The 17,766-nt window shown below is 53.5% G+C and overlaps 2 protein-coding genes across 8 annotated transcripts in view; one reads left to right on the forward strand and one right to left on the reverse strand.

Moving 5' to 3' along the window:
* The window catches only part of ADA (adenosine deaminase), a 28,049-nt gene extending 18,411 nt beyond the window's left edge, over positions 1 to 9,638 (forward strand). For all 3 annotated transcript variants that reach the window (XM_011280709.4, XM_045053575.1, XM_006929733.5), the window contains 9 exons: positions 2,892 to 3,035; positions 3,807 to 3,922; positions 4,865 to 4,992; positions 5,712 to 5,783; positions 5,864 to 5,965; positions 6,219 to 6,283; positions 7,996 to 8,125; positions 8,764 to 8,866; positions 9,344 to 9,638. In XM_011280709.4, coding sequence (XP_011279011.2) covers positions 2,892 to 3,035; positions 3,807 to 3,922; positions 4,865 to 4,992; positions 5,712 to 5,783; positions 5,864 to 5,965; positions 6,219 to 6,283; positions 7,996 to 8,125; positions 8,764 to 8,866; positions 9,344 to 9,357 — 874 coding nt within the window. In that variant the 3' untranslated portion in view covers positions 9,358 to 9,638. The remainder of the gene's footprint in view (positions 1 to 2,891; positions 3,036 to 3,806; positions 3,923 to 4,864; positions 4,993 to 5,711; positions 5,784 to 5,863; positions 5,966 to 6,218; positions 6,284 to 7,995; positions 8,126 to 8,763; positions 8,867 to 9,343) is intronic.
* Positions 9,639 to 10,139: 501 nt separating this feature from the next.
* Positions 10,140 to 17,766, reverse strand: part of PKIG (cAMP-dependent protein kinase inhibitor gamma) — a 98,875-nt gene continuing 91,248 nt past the window's right edge. For all 5 annotated transcript variants that reach the window (XM_006929735.5, XM_045053576.1, XM_003983448.6 and 2 more), the window contains 2 exons: positions 14,179 to 14,352; positions 10,140 to 10,879 (listed from right to left, as the gene is read on the reverse strand). In XM_006929735.5, the coding sequence (XP_006929797.1) occupies positions 10,800 to 10,879; positions 14,179 to 14,326 (228 nt within the window). In that variant the 5' untranslated portion in view covers positions 14,327 to 14,352 and the 3' untranslated portion in view covers positions 10,140 to 10,799. The remainder of the gene's footprint in view (positions 10,880 to 14,178; positions 14,353 to 17,766) is intronic.

A 17,766-nucleotide genomic window follows, 5' to 3' on the forward strand; every position in this document is an offset into this window, starting at 1 on the left:
ACAGGATCCGAAACAGGCTCCAGACTCTGAGCTGTCAGCACAGAGCCCAACGCGGGGCTCGAACTCACGGACCGTGAGATCATGACCTGAGCCGAAGTCAGACGCTTAACTGACTGAGCCACCCAGGCGCCCAAGGCACTGGTGTTTTCATGTTACCTTTCATTCCTTCCATCTTTTAATAGCAGAGTCTCTTTGATCTAGAAGGATAAGTGTGCAGCTCCCAGAGCTGTACTCTTTGTGGTTGTCGACAGTCCTGCCAGGTGGACATGCTCCTTGTTCACAGAGGAGAAATGAAGGCTCTGGAAGTATAGGAGCATGGCCAGGACCACACAGATTCTTCCCTTGATGCCACCTTGAGCTTCCTGGCACGAGGCAGAGTTTCCCAGGGCCGGTGAGAGTCAAGCCTTTGCAGTCTGTGCTTCCGGAGCTCCAGAAGGGGAAGAGGCAAACGGGCTGGAGGCAGTCAGGGAAAGCTGCCTGGAGGAGGAAGTATGGCCCAAGCTTTGGGATCGATAAGGTGTGATGTAGTCCAGAGGGCTGGACCTGAGGAAAGGTTTGGAGCACGTGCCCAGTATGGGTTGTTGGAGGGCCAGAGAAGAAGGTATTGAGGCAGATGGAGGCTGTTGGCTAGATTCACCATCTGACCTACTGTAGGTTTTATTTTTTAATTTTTTTAAAAGTTTTATTTATTTTGAGAGAGAGAGGAAGAACATGAGCAGGGGAGGGGCAGAGAGTGGGGGGAGAGAGAATCCCAAGCAGGCTCCACGCTCAGCCCGGAGCCGGCCATGAGATGAGCAGATATCAAGAGTCAGAGTCAGATGCTTAACTGACCGAGCCACCCAGGCGCCCCCTACTGTAGATTTTATGTTTTGCTTATTTACTTGCCTGCCTTGCTCAACTGTAGGCACTGCAGGGACGGGGATTTTGTCCACCTTGTTTGCTGTATCCCCTGGGCCTAGGACCGTGCTGGTCAGGGTGCGGAATGAATGCGTTCCACAGCTGTGGGGGGTGGGGGCAATCTGGCACCCTCTTCCTGGGAGGCCAGCTCCCCTGCGGCAGGTCTGAGGTCCCAGACCCAGGCTCTGCCCCTGCCCCACAGGGAAGGCAGCAGCTGCCCCCCACCTCATCCGCAAAGGCATGGTCCCCTTTTCCTGGGAGTTGCCTAACTTCCCCAAGACACTTCCCTCACACATTCTAGTAACCATTTTCTGTTTTCACTCTTCATGGTGGAAACTTCCAGCTAGGCACAGTTCATTGTCACTTGAGTACTTAGAATGGCCCTGGCAGGTTAAATGTGCCTTGCTTCTAGAGCCAGCACTCCGCTACCAACAAAACCACTTCACGCATCTGTCTGTTCTGCTCTAAGCACTGGCCTGGGTGAGTTTTATGATGTTTACCGTGTTTGTCCTCACGATCACGTTTGATGTGAGCGGCAGGCTGACTCACCAGAGTCCCGCAACAGGTAAGTGTGGGAGCCGGGATTCAAGTCTGAATCGCGGGTTTCTCCCCGACCCCAGGGTACTGTCTGGATTTGTCCATTCTCTCTTGCCTTAGTTTTATTGGGGTATAATTGATAAATAGAAATTATGTGCCTTTAAGGTGTTTTGATGTGTATATCCGTTGTGAAACGATCATTGCAGGCAAGCTAAGTTAACAGATCCATCACTGTGGATAGTTACCTTTGCTTTTTTAAAAAAATATTTTTTTAATGTTGATTTGAGAGAGCGTGAGTAGAGGAAGGACAGCAAGAGAGAGAGAGAGAGAGAGAGAGAGAGAGAGAGAGAGAGAGAATCTAAAGCAGGCTCTGAGCTGTCAGCACAGAGCCTGACGTGGGGCTTGAACCCATGAACCGTGGGATCACGACCTAAGCCGAAATCAAATGCTTAACTGACTGAGCCACCCAGGCGCCTCCCTTTTTCTTTTTTCTTGCCTGTGTGTGTGTGTGTGTGTGTGTGTGTGTGTGTGTGTGAGTGTGAGATGGGAACACTTAAGCTCTACCCTTCTAGCAAATCTCCAGTATGTGATACAGTATGGTTACCTATGGTCACTATGCTGTACATTAGGTCTCTAGAACTTACTCATCTTGTGGAACTGAAATTTTGTACCTTTTGCCCAACATCTCCCAATTTCCCTTTTCCCTGCTCAACCTGCCCCTGGCAACTACTGTGGTACTTTCTGCTTTTATGAGTTGGATTGTTTTAGATTCCACATGTAAGTGAGATCATGCAGTGTTGGTCTCTCTGCGTCTGGCTTATTTCACTTAGCATAATGTCCTCCGGCTTCATCCATGTTGCAAATGGCAGAATTTCCTTAAGGCTGAATGCTATTTCAGTGTGTGTGTGTGTGTGTGTGTGTGTGTGTGTGTGTGTGTGTGTGAGAGAGAGAGAGAGAGAGAGAGAGAGAGAGAGAGATTGATTTATCCATTCATCTGTCAGTGGACCTTGAGGTTGTAACAATGTCTTCACTGTCGTAAATAATGCTGCAGTAAACACGGCAGTGCAGATACCTCGGTGAGATCCTGACTTTATTTCCTTTGGACAAATATCCAGAAGGGGATTGCCGGATCATATGACAGCTTAGTCTTAATTTCTCAAGGAACCTCCACACGGTTTTCCACAGTGGCTGCAAAAATTTGCGTTCCTGCCAGCAGTGCACAGGGGCCCCTCTTCTCCACATCCTCACCATCACTTGTCTCTTTGATCGTGGCCATCCTAACAAGGTGTGAGGTGTGAGGTTGTGGTTTTGATTTGCATTTCCCTGATAATTTGTGATGCTGAACACCTTTTCATAAACCCGGGCCATTTGTATGTCTTTTGAGAAATGTTTATTCAGGTCCTTTGCCCGTTTTTAAAATCAGATTATTGTTCCCAACCCTTCTCTTCCCTTCCCAGGGGCTCCCGGGAGGCCATCAAAAGGATCGCCTATGAGTTTGTCGAGATGAAGGCCAAGGAGGGCGTGGTGTATGTGGAGGTGCGTTACAGCCCGCACCTGCTGGCCAACTCTAAAGTGGAGCCGATCCCCTGGGACCAGGCCGAGTGAGTGACCACCTGGAGGGGCCGGTCCCAGGCTATGGTGGGATGGGTCAACCTGAGACTCGGGGGCAGGCTGGTAGGAGCCCCTGACCTAACGTTGCCCCCCCTGGTCCTGTCTATGCCCTCAGAAAGTTAAGGTCCTGTCCTTAACTCTGTCACAAGAGACATTCCCAGCCCTCATCTGGGCTGGCTGGCTGGCCTGCTGGCTGATTTATTTACTTATTTACTTACTTATCTACCTTTGGAAAAAGTGTGCGTCTGTGTCTTGCCTCCTTTGTCCCAGACACAGACCCACAGTCTAGAAACATTAACCCCCTCGTCCAGTGACTTCTAGGTGTCCTGTTCTAACCCTGTGATTGAAGTGAGTGTGGCCCATTCCTGCCCCTCTGCCGGGACCCCAGGGGTCTCTAAGTGGCATTGCCCAACCCCACTGCCCCCTTCTAGCTACAACTCTGATACATGCAGACTAGTGGGAATCTGAGCAGGCGGGCTTATCAGTGCCCGGCACCCACAGGGAGGGTTGTGTCTGACCAGCACCCCCCACCCCTGCCCCACACACCTTCCAGTCTGGAAGTGCCCCAGCAAGCCGGAAGTGGGGTGTGCCAGGGCTGGGGGCCATGTCTTTCTCCCCAGAGGTGGTGGGTTCATGGGGGCTGAAGCCGCTTCAGAAGACTCTTCTCTCTCTCTCCCCTCAATGCCCCCCACATCCCAGTCCCGGGGCTGTGTCCTTTAGACCTTTGCCTCTGCCCCATCCCTACTCTTCTCCCCACACAGAGGGGATCTCACCCCCGACGAGGTGGTGGCTGTGGTGAACCAGGGCCTGCAGGAGGGAGAGCGAGACTTTGGGGTGAAGGTGCGGTCTATCCTGTGCTGCATGCGCCACCAGCCCAGTGAGTACGCCCTCAGCCCTGCTCCGGGCCGCCCCTCTGACACCGGCCGATCCCCCAGCCTGGCCCTGGAGCCACATCCGGGCTTCCCCTGCCCCCAGCACCATGGTGTTTGTTGAGCCCCTCAGCAGGACCTTGGGGCTTCGGGCTCGGAACTCCTGGCAGCCGAGAGACGCTTCTCCCCAGGGAGATCAGGCCTGATGGCCACGTGACCTGCAGGCAGCACAAATCCAAAGGAACCTGAACAATAGAAAAAAAAATCTAGGCCAGGTTCCGTGTACAGAGACTTGCACGTATTTTCTCTGATCCTTATAGCAGCCTGTGAGGTAGGACGGCCATTGTTTCCCCTCTGATAGATGAGGAGACTGAAGGGCGGGGGAGCCTCTCTCTCCTCAGTCGGGAAGGCAGAAACCCCACGCGAGAACATGGGGCCATCTGGTGCCAAAGCCTGTGACCGTTCACCCGTTTTTAAACCCTTCATGACGCCTTGATTGGTTAAGAGGACGGAGTATGTTAGCAATACGTCCAGTAGCGCTCGTGTGGGGTCTGTTCTGGGCTTCCGTGTTAAACCGGGGGGTCTCCATCTCCTCATGAGCCAAGTGAAGCTTAGCTCACCCCACCCCCTCGAGGGCAGAGGTGGGGTCAGGTGAGACAGAGCCATTTGTTGTTGACCAAGCCAGGCCCCGCCCTCAGCACTTTCCACACAGGGCCTGGCCAGGGGCCGATGCGGTGGCAGCTGGAGTCCTCTCAGAGGAGAGGAAAGCGAGGCCCTGGATGGAGGGGTTGGCCAAAGGCCACGTGCTTAGGCCATGGCCAGCGGGATCTGAAGACCTGACGTGGGCCCCCCGCCTTGCCGCTGGGCTCAGGTTGGGGGACAGTGAGCCGGGGGGGGGGGGTCTCTCCTCGGTGATGCCATCAGAGACCCGGTGGGCATCTTGCCCACAGACTGGTCCCTGGAGGTGGTGGAGCTGTGTAAGAAGTACCAGCATCAGACTGTGGTGGCCATTGACCTGGCTGGAGACGAGACCATCCAAGGGAGCAGCCTCTTCCCGGGACACGTGCAGGCCTACGAGGTGGGTCCCGCAGGACGGTGGGGAGGGCGACACCGGGTGAGCACCAGGAGCTGGCTTCCACCCAGGAGGGAGAGGTCACACGGACTGGGTTGCGTGAGGCCTCCGCGGTCCCCTAGTGCAGCTTAGTTGGGTCTTGGGGGTGCTAGACATTGGGAATTTGGTATAAACAGAAGACTCCCCCTTGGTGTTGGGAGTACTATGTGTGAACCTGTTTCTTTCTGTCTGTACCTTGCTATGTGAACCTGGGTGAGGCTGCCCCTTCTCTGGGCTTCTGTCACATCTGTTGGCATGACAGAGTTAGAGCAAACATCTCCAAGCCTGACGATGCACTTCCCGTGGATGCAGCGGGGGCTTTAGAGAAGGGGCTCTGGAGTCTCCCCTCCAAGATTCAGAGCTCGGCTCCCCACCTGTTCGATCATCGTTCTGTTACTTTCCTGGGTCTGTTTCTCTCCTTGTAAAACAGGTATCATAATACTTGTGGATGTTAGGTAACATATATAAACCATTTCATACGGTGACAGACACATAATAACTGTCTAATAAAGGGCAGCTGCCACTTAGATTATGATGACACAAACAAAACCCCCGACTTCCCCATCTTGAAGCAGGCCAGCTGACTGGGCGTAGTTCAAGGCTGCCAAAACTCAGACCCAGAGTGCGGTGAAGGTCAGGCCGCTGGTGCCCCCCAGGCCGCCCGTGACTGGCTCTTGCCTTTCCAGGAGGCCGTGAGGAGCGGCATTCACCGCACTGTCCATGCAGGGGAGGTGGGCTCCGCGGAGGTGGTGAGACAGGTGAGGAGGCGGGGCTGGTGTGGGGCCCTTCTCCCCGCTTCCTGCCCACCTGGCACTAGGCTCCACTTGCTTCTCTGCAGGCCGTGGACACGCTTAAGACGGAGAGGGTGGGACACGGCTACCACACGCTGGATGACGAGGCCCTTTACACCCGGCTGCGCCGCGAAAACCTGCATTTTGAGGTGAGTGGCCGGGGAGCGAGGGGACCGAGGCGGAAGGCCAGGGGCCGCCGGGGCCGGGCCAGTGTGGCAGGATTGGGCAGTGGGCATCAAAGCCGCCAGGATGGAGGTCACAGGACTCGGCAGCTGGGAGGCCAGCGTGGCTGTGCGGAGAATGGTGTCAGAGCAGGGGTGACACCCTGGGGTGTCCCAGCCTGGGGTCTGGGAACAGTGTGGCCTGGGGGCACGCGTGCCAGCTATCTACCTGCTCTTCCAGGTCTGCCCCTGGTCCAGCTACCTCACAGGCGCCTGGAAGTCAGACACGGAGCACCCGGTGGTTCGGTGAGGCCCAGGCCCTGGGGCCCATTCGGTTTTGTACAGCAAAGTGAAGGGTGGGAGGGAAGTGCAGGGGCTGGGTGCTGGCCCACGAGGGGCCTCTTGATAGGAAATCTCTCTGAGGCCTTGGGGAGCAGGTGCTGCCGTCCTCACCTTACGGACGAGGAGCCCAAACCGCGGGTGTGCTATAACGTGCCGAGGAAGCCCCGCTCCCAAATAGTGGACCGGGGGCCCCTTCACTCCTGTGGCCACAGGGCAATGTTCCGCTGGCCTTGAGGTGGGACGGGTGCTTCCACGCTCCAGATTCGGCCTCCTAGGCATCAGGAAGAGGAGTCTTTCCAGCTCGCGCAGTCCTGGCTCCTCCGGGTGTTCCCCCCAAGCACCGTCTTGAAGCTTTCCCATGGTGGGGGGGGGGGGGTCTGGCCCATCCCAGCCTGCTTCTAACCCACCACCTAACCAGACACCTTGGCCCTTCTTCCAGCTGTCCTGTGACTGAGCCCCGGGGGTGGCATCAGGCCTCAGGAGGGCAAAGCCACCTTTCCCTGGCACAGGAGAAGGCGACAAGAACTTGGGGCGACCGTGGTCAGGCCTGCACTGGTCTGTCTGCCAAGCTTAAGAAGGGAAGGAGCTCGGGCTGTGATCGGATTACAAGGGGGTCCTGAGGTCCGCTTCAGGGTGGTGGAGCGTGTGGTACCTGCTGAGCGTCCGAGCGCAGGTTCTTGGAGGCACACGGGTAACAGCCTGTGGGCTGGAGAAAGGTTCATGGAGAAGTGACAGCCTCAGGAGATGGGGGAGCAAGAAAGCCTAGGAGAGAACGCAGGATAGTGACGTTTAAGGGACAGTCTGCTACGAGGCGAGCCAGAAGTGTGCTCTCCGAGAAATCAAAAGGGTTTTAAGACCAGTCAACAGTGTACAATTGTGCTACACAAGTCAAGTGAGGTAAGAGCCAGGAAAGGCCTGGGTTTGCAGAGACGGTGATCTGGGATTGTGTCAGGAACCCTTTCCACGTGGGGCTGGTTGAAGAGTTGATGCCAGTGGGATTGAGGGTGAACAGGGTGGAGTCCAGACAGCTCCCTCAGAGTGCGGGCTATGAAGACGAAGTCTCCAGAGGGTGCTGCTTGCTGGGCCTCCCCGCTTTCCAGGCTGTTCGTAGATCCCAGGCGGAGCCCTTGATTTTAGAGGTTGTGACGCCCCAAATCCGTCCCGGCAGGAGTATCTCTCTGGCCCCACACGTATCCCACCCTGTGTCACATTTCTCCAAATTCCTCCTCACATCACTGTGTCCTGTAATGCCACTTCAAGAACACGGAACCTCATGGTCTCTGCTCTGGCACTTGCTGCCATGTGACCTTGGACACCTCCTTCTCCGCTCTGAGCTTAATCGATGGCCTGTGTTCAATGAAGAGGGTGGCCCATCACTAGATTGCCCAGGGCTTCCTTCCATGCTCTCTGGTTTCATATGATCTGCCATTCTACCTGTTCCTCTTCTGCCTTTGCCCAGCTCTGGGCTGGTCAGATGGGTCTGTCTTGAGTTGCTATTTACGTGGCATTACACAAGTCGCCTGAGCTCTCTGAATTTTCTTCCTTTGTACAGTGAGCAGCTCTTCCAGGTCTAAAGGTGCTGCGAGGCTCAAGGGAGGGTGAAAGCCAACGTGCGGTGACTGTTCACCGCAGAGTAAAAGGAGGCTCTTCCCTCTCCCCCTCACCCCTGTATCCAGGTTCAAACGTGACCAGGCTAACTACTCACTCAACACGGATGACCCTCTCATCTTCAAGTCCACCCTGGAAACCGATTACCAAATGACCAAACAGAACATGGGCTTTACTGAAGAGGAGTTCAAGAGGCTGGTGAGTGGGCATGAGGCCTGGTGGCCTTGACTCTTGGCCCTGGGGGTGTGTGAGGCCTGCAGGTCTTGGCCAGGGCCCGGAACCTCTGGAGATGAGTGACTTTGCCTCAACGGGCCAAGCCAAGCCAGACCTAGAGGTAGGTGCCCTCTATGGATACGACCTCAGGCTGGTGTGCTGACCTGGTACCAGGTTTTTTAGCCTTTGCCTGGATTGAGTGCCTGTAAAGAATCTGATAAAAACTGTCCACTCTCTCTCCAGAAAGGTGTGCTCAGCTATAATTCTGCACACATTTCAGGCCATTCATAGATCCCAGGCGGAGCCCTTGATTTTAGAGGTTGTGACACCCCAAATCCGTCCCGCCAGGAGTATCTCTCTGGCCCCACACGTATCCCACCCTGTGTCACATTTCTCCAAATTCCTCCTCACATCACTGTGTCCTGTAATGCCACTTCAAGAACACGGAACCTCATGGTCTCTGCTCTGGCACTTGCTGCCATGTGACCTTGGACACGTCCTTCTCCGCTCTGGGCTTAATCGATTGCCCGTGTTCACTGAAGAGGGTGGCCCATTACTAGATTGCCCAGGGCTTCCTTCCATGCTCTCTGGTGTCATATTATCCACCATTTTGGTCCTTCTAGAACATCAATGCAGCAAAGTCCAGTTTCCTCCCGGAAGATGAGAAGAGGAAGCTTCTTGATCTGCTCTATAAAGCCTATGGGATGCCATCTTTGGCTGCTGCAGGTATGTTCCTGGCTGATCTTCTGGGCTGTCGACCTGCCTTGGCTGCAGCCTGGCTTTCTGTGGGATTTCCTGCAAGAAGCACCCCCTTCCCCTCCTGGGCAGTGCCAAGAGTGTGTGGGGACTCCCTGGCCACGTGGTTTTAGGTGACAGCGCCTCTCACTGGATCAGCTTACCCTCTGTGTAATGCTGCCTTGAGGCTGGTCTCAGGGGAGAGTTTCTGAAGTGTAGTCCCAAAGGTCTTGGCAACTTGGGTTGTCACCATGGCCACCTAAAGTGAAGGGCAGGGGAGCTGGGCCTAGGTCCTAGCTCTGTTCTGCTTTCTTACTATGTGATCTTGGCAAAGCATTCTCTCGCTCTAAGCCTCAGTCTCCCCATCTGCAGCAAGGGTTCCTCTCTGGCTCTGATATTCTGGGATTTTCTTACATCCTGGGTACTAGAAGGTGCCTAACCTTTCTGTCTCTCTGACCTGGCAAGCAGGGCAGCGTCTCTGAAGACATCACGGCCACCTCTCCAAGCCCTCACCCTGTGGATGGAGCCTCCCTGACTCTGGGGCCTGGAATGACACTCCTACCTTTACTCCTTCAAGGAAGACCAGGGTTCCCATAGTCAGCTACTGCTGCTCTTGAAGCCTGTGTGCCTGTTTCTGTACACGTGAAAACTTCAGCACGCTGTATCTCTCCTCGGACTGTGGACCAGAGTCTGGTTCAATCTGAAACCTTCCTATGGGGACTCATGCTGAAAATCTGGTGCTCAATAAAGAAGCTAATGACTAGTGTTGTGCAGCGCTGTGGTCTTGGGCGGAGTGAGAACAGAAGGAGGCTGTGGGTTCCCAGACTCGGGCAGCCTGCTCAGCAGCGGGACCCTGGGACCCTGGCGGGGGCTGCAAAGGAGAAGCTAGAGCTTCTGATGCTGGGGGGGGGGGGGGGGGAGGGGCAAAGAGGGAACCATAGCCTGCCTTCCCTCAAGAAGAAACCAGGCTTCTCTTGAAGAGTTATGTGCTTAAATGCTACCTCTGAGCCCCCTCTCACTGTAGGTTTTAAGGGCTGGGCCTGCCCATGGGGGTGAGCTGTGGACTGGGGTAAGCAAGAGGGACAGATGGAAGAAGACTCATCAGGCACCAGGCCAAGGAGGGTGCCAGCCTCTGTGGAATACCAGCATCTTCTCAGGTATGCCCTTCCATGGAAACCCGGGGCAGTGACAGATCCCAACTAACTCGGGGAAACCTGGCCCACCCCTGCTTTTGCTGCTTAAAGGAGAAATAATCTTAAACCAGTCACACAAATCATCGGCATTTATTTCTTGGGTCCTAGGTGCCACTTATGTTGGTAGAAAGGGCAAAGAGTTGATCAGTTGTGAGCACAAAACCCCTTCCCTAGAAATGGATCCGTGAAGCTCCACAAGGGGACGCAGAGCTGCACAGATGGTCAGTTCCGCTTACAATGCCTTCCAAAAAAAAAAAAAAAAAAAACAAAACTCAGCTCCCTTCCTCTCTGCTGAAAAGAGGTTTATAGTTTTTAAAAAGTTTAAAAGTGTTTTTTAAAAAAAGGGATACGAAGGTCTTGACCCAGAAGGTTGGGCTTGGAGAAGGCGGGGCAGAGCTGGGCCGTGGTTGCCGCCCAGACCACCTATGGAGGCGTGTTCTTGGGGTGCTGCTCACCCAGGTGCCCGCTGAATAAATAATGCCCCGCAGCTACAGGGTCTTGAGAGTGTGCCCGGGCACGGTGAGGAGGTGGTGGGCGAGTGGAGCCTGAGGGTGCAGGGGGAGGGTTTTTCCGGGGTAGGGGCCACGGCGGCCTCCAGGGGTGCCTTTTCACTCTGGCCTGGCTTGCCTGGTACAGGGGCTCAGAGAAGGGGCTGCCAGGCCAATGCCAGGGCTCCCTGTCCAGGTGGGGACAGCAGGTCTCTCTTCCACCTTCCATGGGCAAGGTCAGACTCAAGACGAGGTGGTCCCATCGTTGCTCTCAGGCTGCTTGCTAGCTTCCTTGTCTGGGGTGCCCGCCTCTGTCTGTCCTTCTGAAGAGAGAAAAGGAGCATATACACAAACGTAAAGCACAGAAGGCCTGGAAGGACGCAGCTGAAGTCGAACAGTGGGTGAGCCCTGGGGCGCAGGACAGGAGCTGGATTAAGGGTGGCCATGGCCAAAAAGACCTTTAGCTTGGCCTCTAACAACGTTTACGAAGAAAATGCAGGCAGTGTTACTAGTATAATTAAGGTCAATGAAAGGCCAGGCTCATGGACGACTGCTACAAGCCTCAGTTGAGGATCAGGCTGTCTGTGAAGGTTCTCAAAAGGAGGGGGCAAATGTGAAGTCCCGGCATGGAATGGGTGCTCAGTGAGTGGTAGTTGTTCTCATAAGACAGAGAAGGGGCAGGGAACAGGCTAGCTCAGGGGAGTACCAGGGTGTGGCCGTTTCACTGTGCTGTGTCCTTACCAGACCAGCCCCACCTCCCAATAGGGCCTCTGTCTTTGCATCCTTAGACCAATCCCTCCACTGACCAAGGAGAACCACCCCACCCTGTCCTGAGCTCCTGAGGCTGGAGCATTCACACAGCCTGGAGATTATGATTAGAGTCATGATATAGATGGGAAAAGCAGGCTCGAAGACATGAACTGATTTGCTAGAGGTAAGCAGTGGAGAGAGCCAATGTCCTTCCCCCTGAATTTTTTCGGCCACAAAGCAGCACTCTCCAGGGTTTATGAAGGCTGGCTGTCCTCGGCACTGCTTCATCCCACCTGCGTAGCAGTCTGAGAAGGTGGTGGTAGCCAGTGGTGCAGCCAGAATGTGGATGTCTGGTGCCCATCCCCACCACTACCCCTATCCTGGGTGGTCCTGTAACAAAAGCTTGGGCCCAGAGGGTCCTTCTGGCCCTCTAGAAGCCTGACAGACTAGTCTGCACTTCGGGCAAATTTCCCAGGTTCTGATACCCAATTTGACCCTGAGCTTCCTGCCCTGGCCAGCAGGAACATTCTCGTTGGATTCCTTAGTAATCTCTGCTCTGTTTCCTTGCTGTGGGACCTCAGGCAATTTGTTTAAAGTGAGGATGGGGACACCTTCACCTGTGTGTGACCAAGGCATAGGGCCAAAGGTGGTCACCTGGCACATGGGATGTCTTCACCAACACTTCCTCTGTGCCAGTCCCAGCTCTCTCTTGGGGAGAAGGTTCTCAAGCACTTTCTTCACCAATCAGTATTCTTGGGACTCCCTTGGGGTCAGTTTCAGGGCACAATTTGAAACTGGTCAGAATTTTTCATGGTCAGAAACTGCTGGGCAGTGTATTCCTTTCTTCATGTCTTGTCTCTTATCATTAGGCAAAGTAGGGAAACATCCTCCCCACATAAGGCAGGAAAGGCAAAGGCTTGTGTACGATATGCTTAGGGAGCATTTACAAACACCAACAGGCCACAGACTTGGGAAGGCCAGCGGCTGGGCCTCCAGGACAGGCCAAGGCCATACTTCCCCTTCCGTCCAGCTGGGCATCTGTCTCCTGGGCTGTTTTAAGCAAACAGATTCTAAGCCAGGCCTGCTGGTCAGAATCTTTGTAGGCCCACTCCCTCAGTGAGTCCGGGGGACTGAGCACAGCCCCCCAGGCCTGCCTGTGGAAACGGCTCATTGCAGGGCCTACTGGAAGGTTCGTCAGCCAGGCTGGCCTACACTCCAGCATGACTGCTTCATTTCCTTGCATTGAACGCTGTTCCTTCCTCAGGTCCCCTTTTCAAATGTCCGTCACCCTGGCAGGCAAATGTCCTAGACCCAGAGGACCCAGACACTTCAAGGATTCCAAATTAGAGGAAACAGGTATGAGAAGGGCCTGTGTCCATGGATGAGTGCTTACTACTACTGAGGTAGAAGGAGACAGAAAACCATTCACTAGAGCTGAGCATAAGGATGCAGAAGCTGTGAGCAATATGCCGATATGCCACCATGTAGCACGTACGCGAGACAAAGATCCAGGTGGGAGAGGGCGCTGTGCTAAGTGGGGTTATGGAGGTGGCTGGGAGCAGAGGTGTCGCCTCTGGCTTGAGGCTGTCAGGGAAGGCTTCTCAGCAGAGCAGTCTGGGTCTCTAAGAGCAAGCAAGGTGAGGCAGGTGAGGGGAGGGCAGGAAGAACCAGCCCCAGGGAGCAGCATGTTAAGGATGATCAGGGGCTGTTGAGAAATAGATGTGCTTTCCTCTGGCTCCGAGGCAGCAGGCTGAGGTGAGCTGTGAGGAGCGTGGCCACAGGAAAGGCGGCGGGGAGGTTGGGGGAGGTATGGGGTGTGCTTCCTTGGGCCTGTAGGGCCATCTGTTACAGGAGAGGGGTGAGTCCATGTGCCCACAGTCTGCTCCATACTCCATGGTCACTTCTGGCCAACAAGCACCAAGGGCTCTGGACTGAAGGCTACATGGGGGAAAGTAAGATGGTGGCCCTCCAGGACAGCTCTGTGGGAGACGCACGGAGCCCTACAGTTGCAGTTTGCTGTAGGAGGTGATGTGGTACAGACACCGCCTCCGTGGAACTCTGGGGACAGGGAGGAGAGGGCTCTACCCAGTGCAGGAGGGTCAGAGAAGGCTGTCTAGAGGAAGGTCCCAGGGCTGAAAGAAGGGTGGCCCCAGGCACTGTGGGGGTTGGCGGCTGGCTTGCTATCTCCCCCATTCATTCATGAAGCCTGTAGTTCCCAGGCACCTGCTATGCGTCAGCAGAAGAGAAGGCCCCTGCTCTCCTGAAGCTCACATTTAAACACATGAAACCTTGTCAGAGTGACGAAGGTCAGTGACTGGGCAGGTGCCTCTGAGTACAGCCTGAGTGGGGAGATGGCAACCCCAGGACTGAATGGGAAGGTTCTAGTAGAGGAAACTGACACAGAAGGCTCTGGACAGGGCAGGCCTGCACCCTGACAGAAACAGACTAATGGTGGGTATGGCTGGAGGACAGAAAGTGAAGGGAGAGGGGCCCCCGGTGAGAACCTAGAGGCAGGGCAGGGTAGGGTCTGGCCCCACGGCAGGGCCTTGTGATGATGGGCTTGGCAGAGGCAGGAGGAGACAGGATGGTCTGAGTGAGTCTTGCTGTCTTGCTGGCAACTGGCCGGCAGGGAGTGGTGCAGGGAGGCTGTGGGGCTGGAGGGAAGCCGAAGGACCTGGGCTGAGTCTGGGAGAACTGACAGGCCCTGTGGATGGAGGGCAGCGAGGAAAGGGAGGAGCCCCAGGTTCCTGGCCAGAGAGTCCTCAGGGCCTGAGATGCCACCTGGGACTGATTTGGAGTGGGCGGTCTATGACTTGGAGGACAGCCCTGGAGCCCAGAAGTGTAGGAATGCTAAAGACCCGTGGGTTCTGACCTGCCCCCTCGAGTGTCAGCTCGCCCATGTCTCCAGCCAGCTTCCTCACGCTCACAGCCTCAGAGTCCCCCTGGATGTCAGGGACCGCGTTCCGACGGCCTGTCCGGTCACAGGAGATGAAGTCCGAGTAGGAGGACTCGACCTCCATCACGCCTGTCGCATCGCTCTTCAGGCCTGTGGGCAAAGGGGCAGGAGCACAAAGGTGAGGCCAGGTCCATCCTGCAGGGAAGACTCTGCTCCGGTCCCTAGCACGGATGTCTTTCGACAAAATGACAGTTTCTGCCTTAATCATTGAAAAGTATGAAGAACAAAATAAATCACCCAAAGTTTCACACCCAGAAAACCACTATCGCCAGCTGAAAGAACATCCCTTGTCTTTCCTCTAAAGTTACTGATAAATATCTAGCACTGGCTAGATGCTGCAGATGAAGCCATGAACAAGTCAGCCACAGTCCCTGTCCTCCGGGAGACTACAGCCTGCTGGGGGCCACAGCAAATTGCCTAAAACACCCGAGGAACTGTCTGGGTGCTCAGGGCTTCCAGGGAGAAGGCAGGGTGCTGGAGTGACTACCAGGGTCTGACCAAGGCTGGGGATCAGGAAGTGATGTTTTAGATGAGCTCCAGGGAAGAACAGGTGTTATCTAGATAAGGAGTTGAGGGGAAGAGCACGTGTGAAGGCTCAGCGGAGGGACGGGTTTGGTGGAACGGAAGAACCAAAAGAGCCACAGACTCATGTATGCTGGGCGAGGGGCAGTGACACCAAGGATGCCGCTGAGCTGGGCAGGGGCCAGATCACCTCTGCAACCTGACGACTCAAGAGTTTTGGCCAGGTCACAAAAGCTCAGATCTGCATTTTCAAAGATGACTCTGACATCTGGGTTGAGCAGGGCCCAGAAGTGGGCCAGTTGAGGGCTCCTGCAGAAGGTCAGGTGTGAGAGGATGGTCAGTGGAGGGAGGAGGTGGTGGTGCAGATTCTAGATGTAATTTGGAGGCTAAATCAATAGGACCTGGTATCTGAATGGTGGGGAAGTGAGCTTTCTGACATGAGTAAGCAGACGAAAATGTGGTTGACTGAGATGAACAGCACGGAAGGAATATTTTGGGGCATGATGGTGGGGTGAAGGCTGAGTTCTGTTTGACCACACCAAATTGGAGAGGCCTTGAGCCCTCAAAGGGGAGACGTACAGTAGGTCAATGGAAGTACGGGGCTAGAACTCAGAAGAGGGATGGGGGTGGCGTGGGGAAGAAAGACAGGAAATTAGGAGTTACTATGATTAAGAGCTCTGGTCGTTGATAATACAGCCTAGAACGAGAAGAGAACCACATACATAAAGAGCCACATACATTTTTTAAAAATTGGGAGATCATACCATGTATTGTATTTTATAGCCCGCTCTGTAGAACACTCTAGAACATATCATTTAAGGTTCTCTCTAGGTGAGTTTTGTACATGTGTACTTGGATGTACCAAGATTTGATCAGTCCTCTAGAAATGAACATGGAGGTATTTCCAATTTTCTGCCATTTACACATAGTATGTGGTCTTTATGTAAATCTGTGTCTAGCTCTAGTTATTTCCTTAGAATGCATTTCTAGAAGTAGAATTGCTGAGTTAAAAGGAAGGGTGAGATGATGTTTAAGCCACATTGTTTAGACACATTTCCAAGTTGCCTTTGTGAATAGCATAGGTATTTAGGACAATAAAAGATGAAGGGAAAAAAAACTTATAAATTCTGTACTACTCCTATTTATATTCCCACACACAGCACTATAAGATTGTCCATTTATCTGCACCCTTGCCAACAATCAGTATTGCTACTGTATTAAAATGTTCATCTGCTAGGGGGACATGAATATCTCTCACTGAACACCTCTGAGTTTCTGAAGGCGATCAAATCATACCAGATGAACCTGTACTGATATGGCAAGGTTTCTGAGATAAACTGTTAACTGCAAAACAACACCTAACATAGAAACTAGTTTCTGTAGGGAAAGAGCAAATACAAGGAAAAAAAATCACCTTATCAAGTGTGGTTCTTTGTAACTAAGGGGAACTTCTAAGACTGTATTTTTGTAATTGCAGAAGTTCTTATCAGCCCAAGTTACCGTGTGATACTTTCCTTAGGTAACTGACATTGGCAGAAGGTGCCTGGGGTGGGCTTGGGAAGTGCCGAAGGGGAGTGTGCATGTGTGAAAGGGTGGGCTACTGGTGTGGAGGGCTGGCCCCAATGTCTCCCCACAACACCGAGCTCAGAAGAGACCACTAAAGAACACAGCAGGGGCACTCAGAATGCTCAGCTCCTCTCCAGACCTCTGTTCCCCCATCTGTAAAATAAAGGCAGGGCCGGATCCTGTCTAAGGCAATCCCCCCAAGCTCCAGTAGAGGGTGTGCTCAGGCTATTTATTTTTTATTTTTTATTTTTTTTATTTATTTATTTATTTTTTTTTATTTTATTTTTTTTTTTTTGGTTGCCTTGAGAGAAAGAAGTTGCCCCAGTGCTTGGTCTTGTCAGTACAAAAACAAAACAACACAACGAACTCTCTGAAGCCCCAGAAGTGGTTCCTTCTGCAGGTCACAGAAATTTCACTCCTGCACTCTCTCTCTTGGGAAATGGCTAAAAGCTTCAGAACAGGGGAATGGCCTGTTGCAACAACAGTAATAACACGAAAATTTACGACAATTCTAAACAATAATAATAAAGGTAACACTTGCCAAGTCGTTCTGTGCTTTCCCTACCTCACTTACTAAATTGCCACAATAGCCCTCTGAGGTCAGTGAGGTGAGTTCATCACCATGACTCAGAAATATCTTAGACCCAAAGCCCATCCTCCATGTTACATCCACATCCGAGGGGAAGGGACAGACCCTGGGCAGGCCACACCATCTCCCCAAGCTCTGTCTCCTTAGCTTTTCTCCAACTAGAAAAGCTCCAGGAGATTTCACCACACCAGACCCAAAGGCCTAATCTTGGCAGCTGGGCCAACATGCTCTGTGCTTCATCTTTAGATTCTCAAACAGTGCCTGGCAAAGAGTATGTGCTCAATAAATATTTCTCAAGTTTGTATCTACCTGTCTATTGTCCCTCCATCTCTCTTGGCCAATTGGTGGGGATGATAAAGTGACTCCGCAGGGCTGCTGGGAAGGGCCTCAGTCTACTGTAGACTGATGTAACGTTCTTGTCCGGTACCTCTAGAATCTGATACCACTGTGGGATGGAGTTACAAGCTACATCTAAAAGGCCAGCTTCCTGATGGAATAGACACCCTGGGGCTTTGACTTCTGCCCTTGCCTGGCTGACCTTACAAGCTGCCCTGTGCAGGGAGCTGATCCTCCTGGTTCAGGGAAGTGTGCCAAGTGCAAAGCCCAATCCTGGAAAACACCAACCCAGCCAACATGCTCTGGCTGCCCCTGCCCCATCCTCGTTCCCTTGGGTAACAGGGATTCCAAAGCGATTGCAGGGTTTAGTCTGGGGAGCCCCCTGCGCCACAGCACAAGTACACAATTTCATTTTTCTTCAACACTTGAATTCTTGCTCTCTGCTGCTTACAGTCAACAGCAACGGGGAAATGAATCCTTAGAGTTGGGAA

Source organism: Felis catus, chromosome A3, assembly GCF_018350175.1.
Source record: "Felis catus isolate Fca126 chromosome A3, F.catus_Fca126_mat1.0, whole genome shotgun sequence".
NCBI lineage: Eukaryota > Metazoa > Chordata > Mammalia > Carnivora > Felidae > Felis > Felis catus.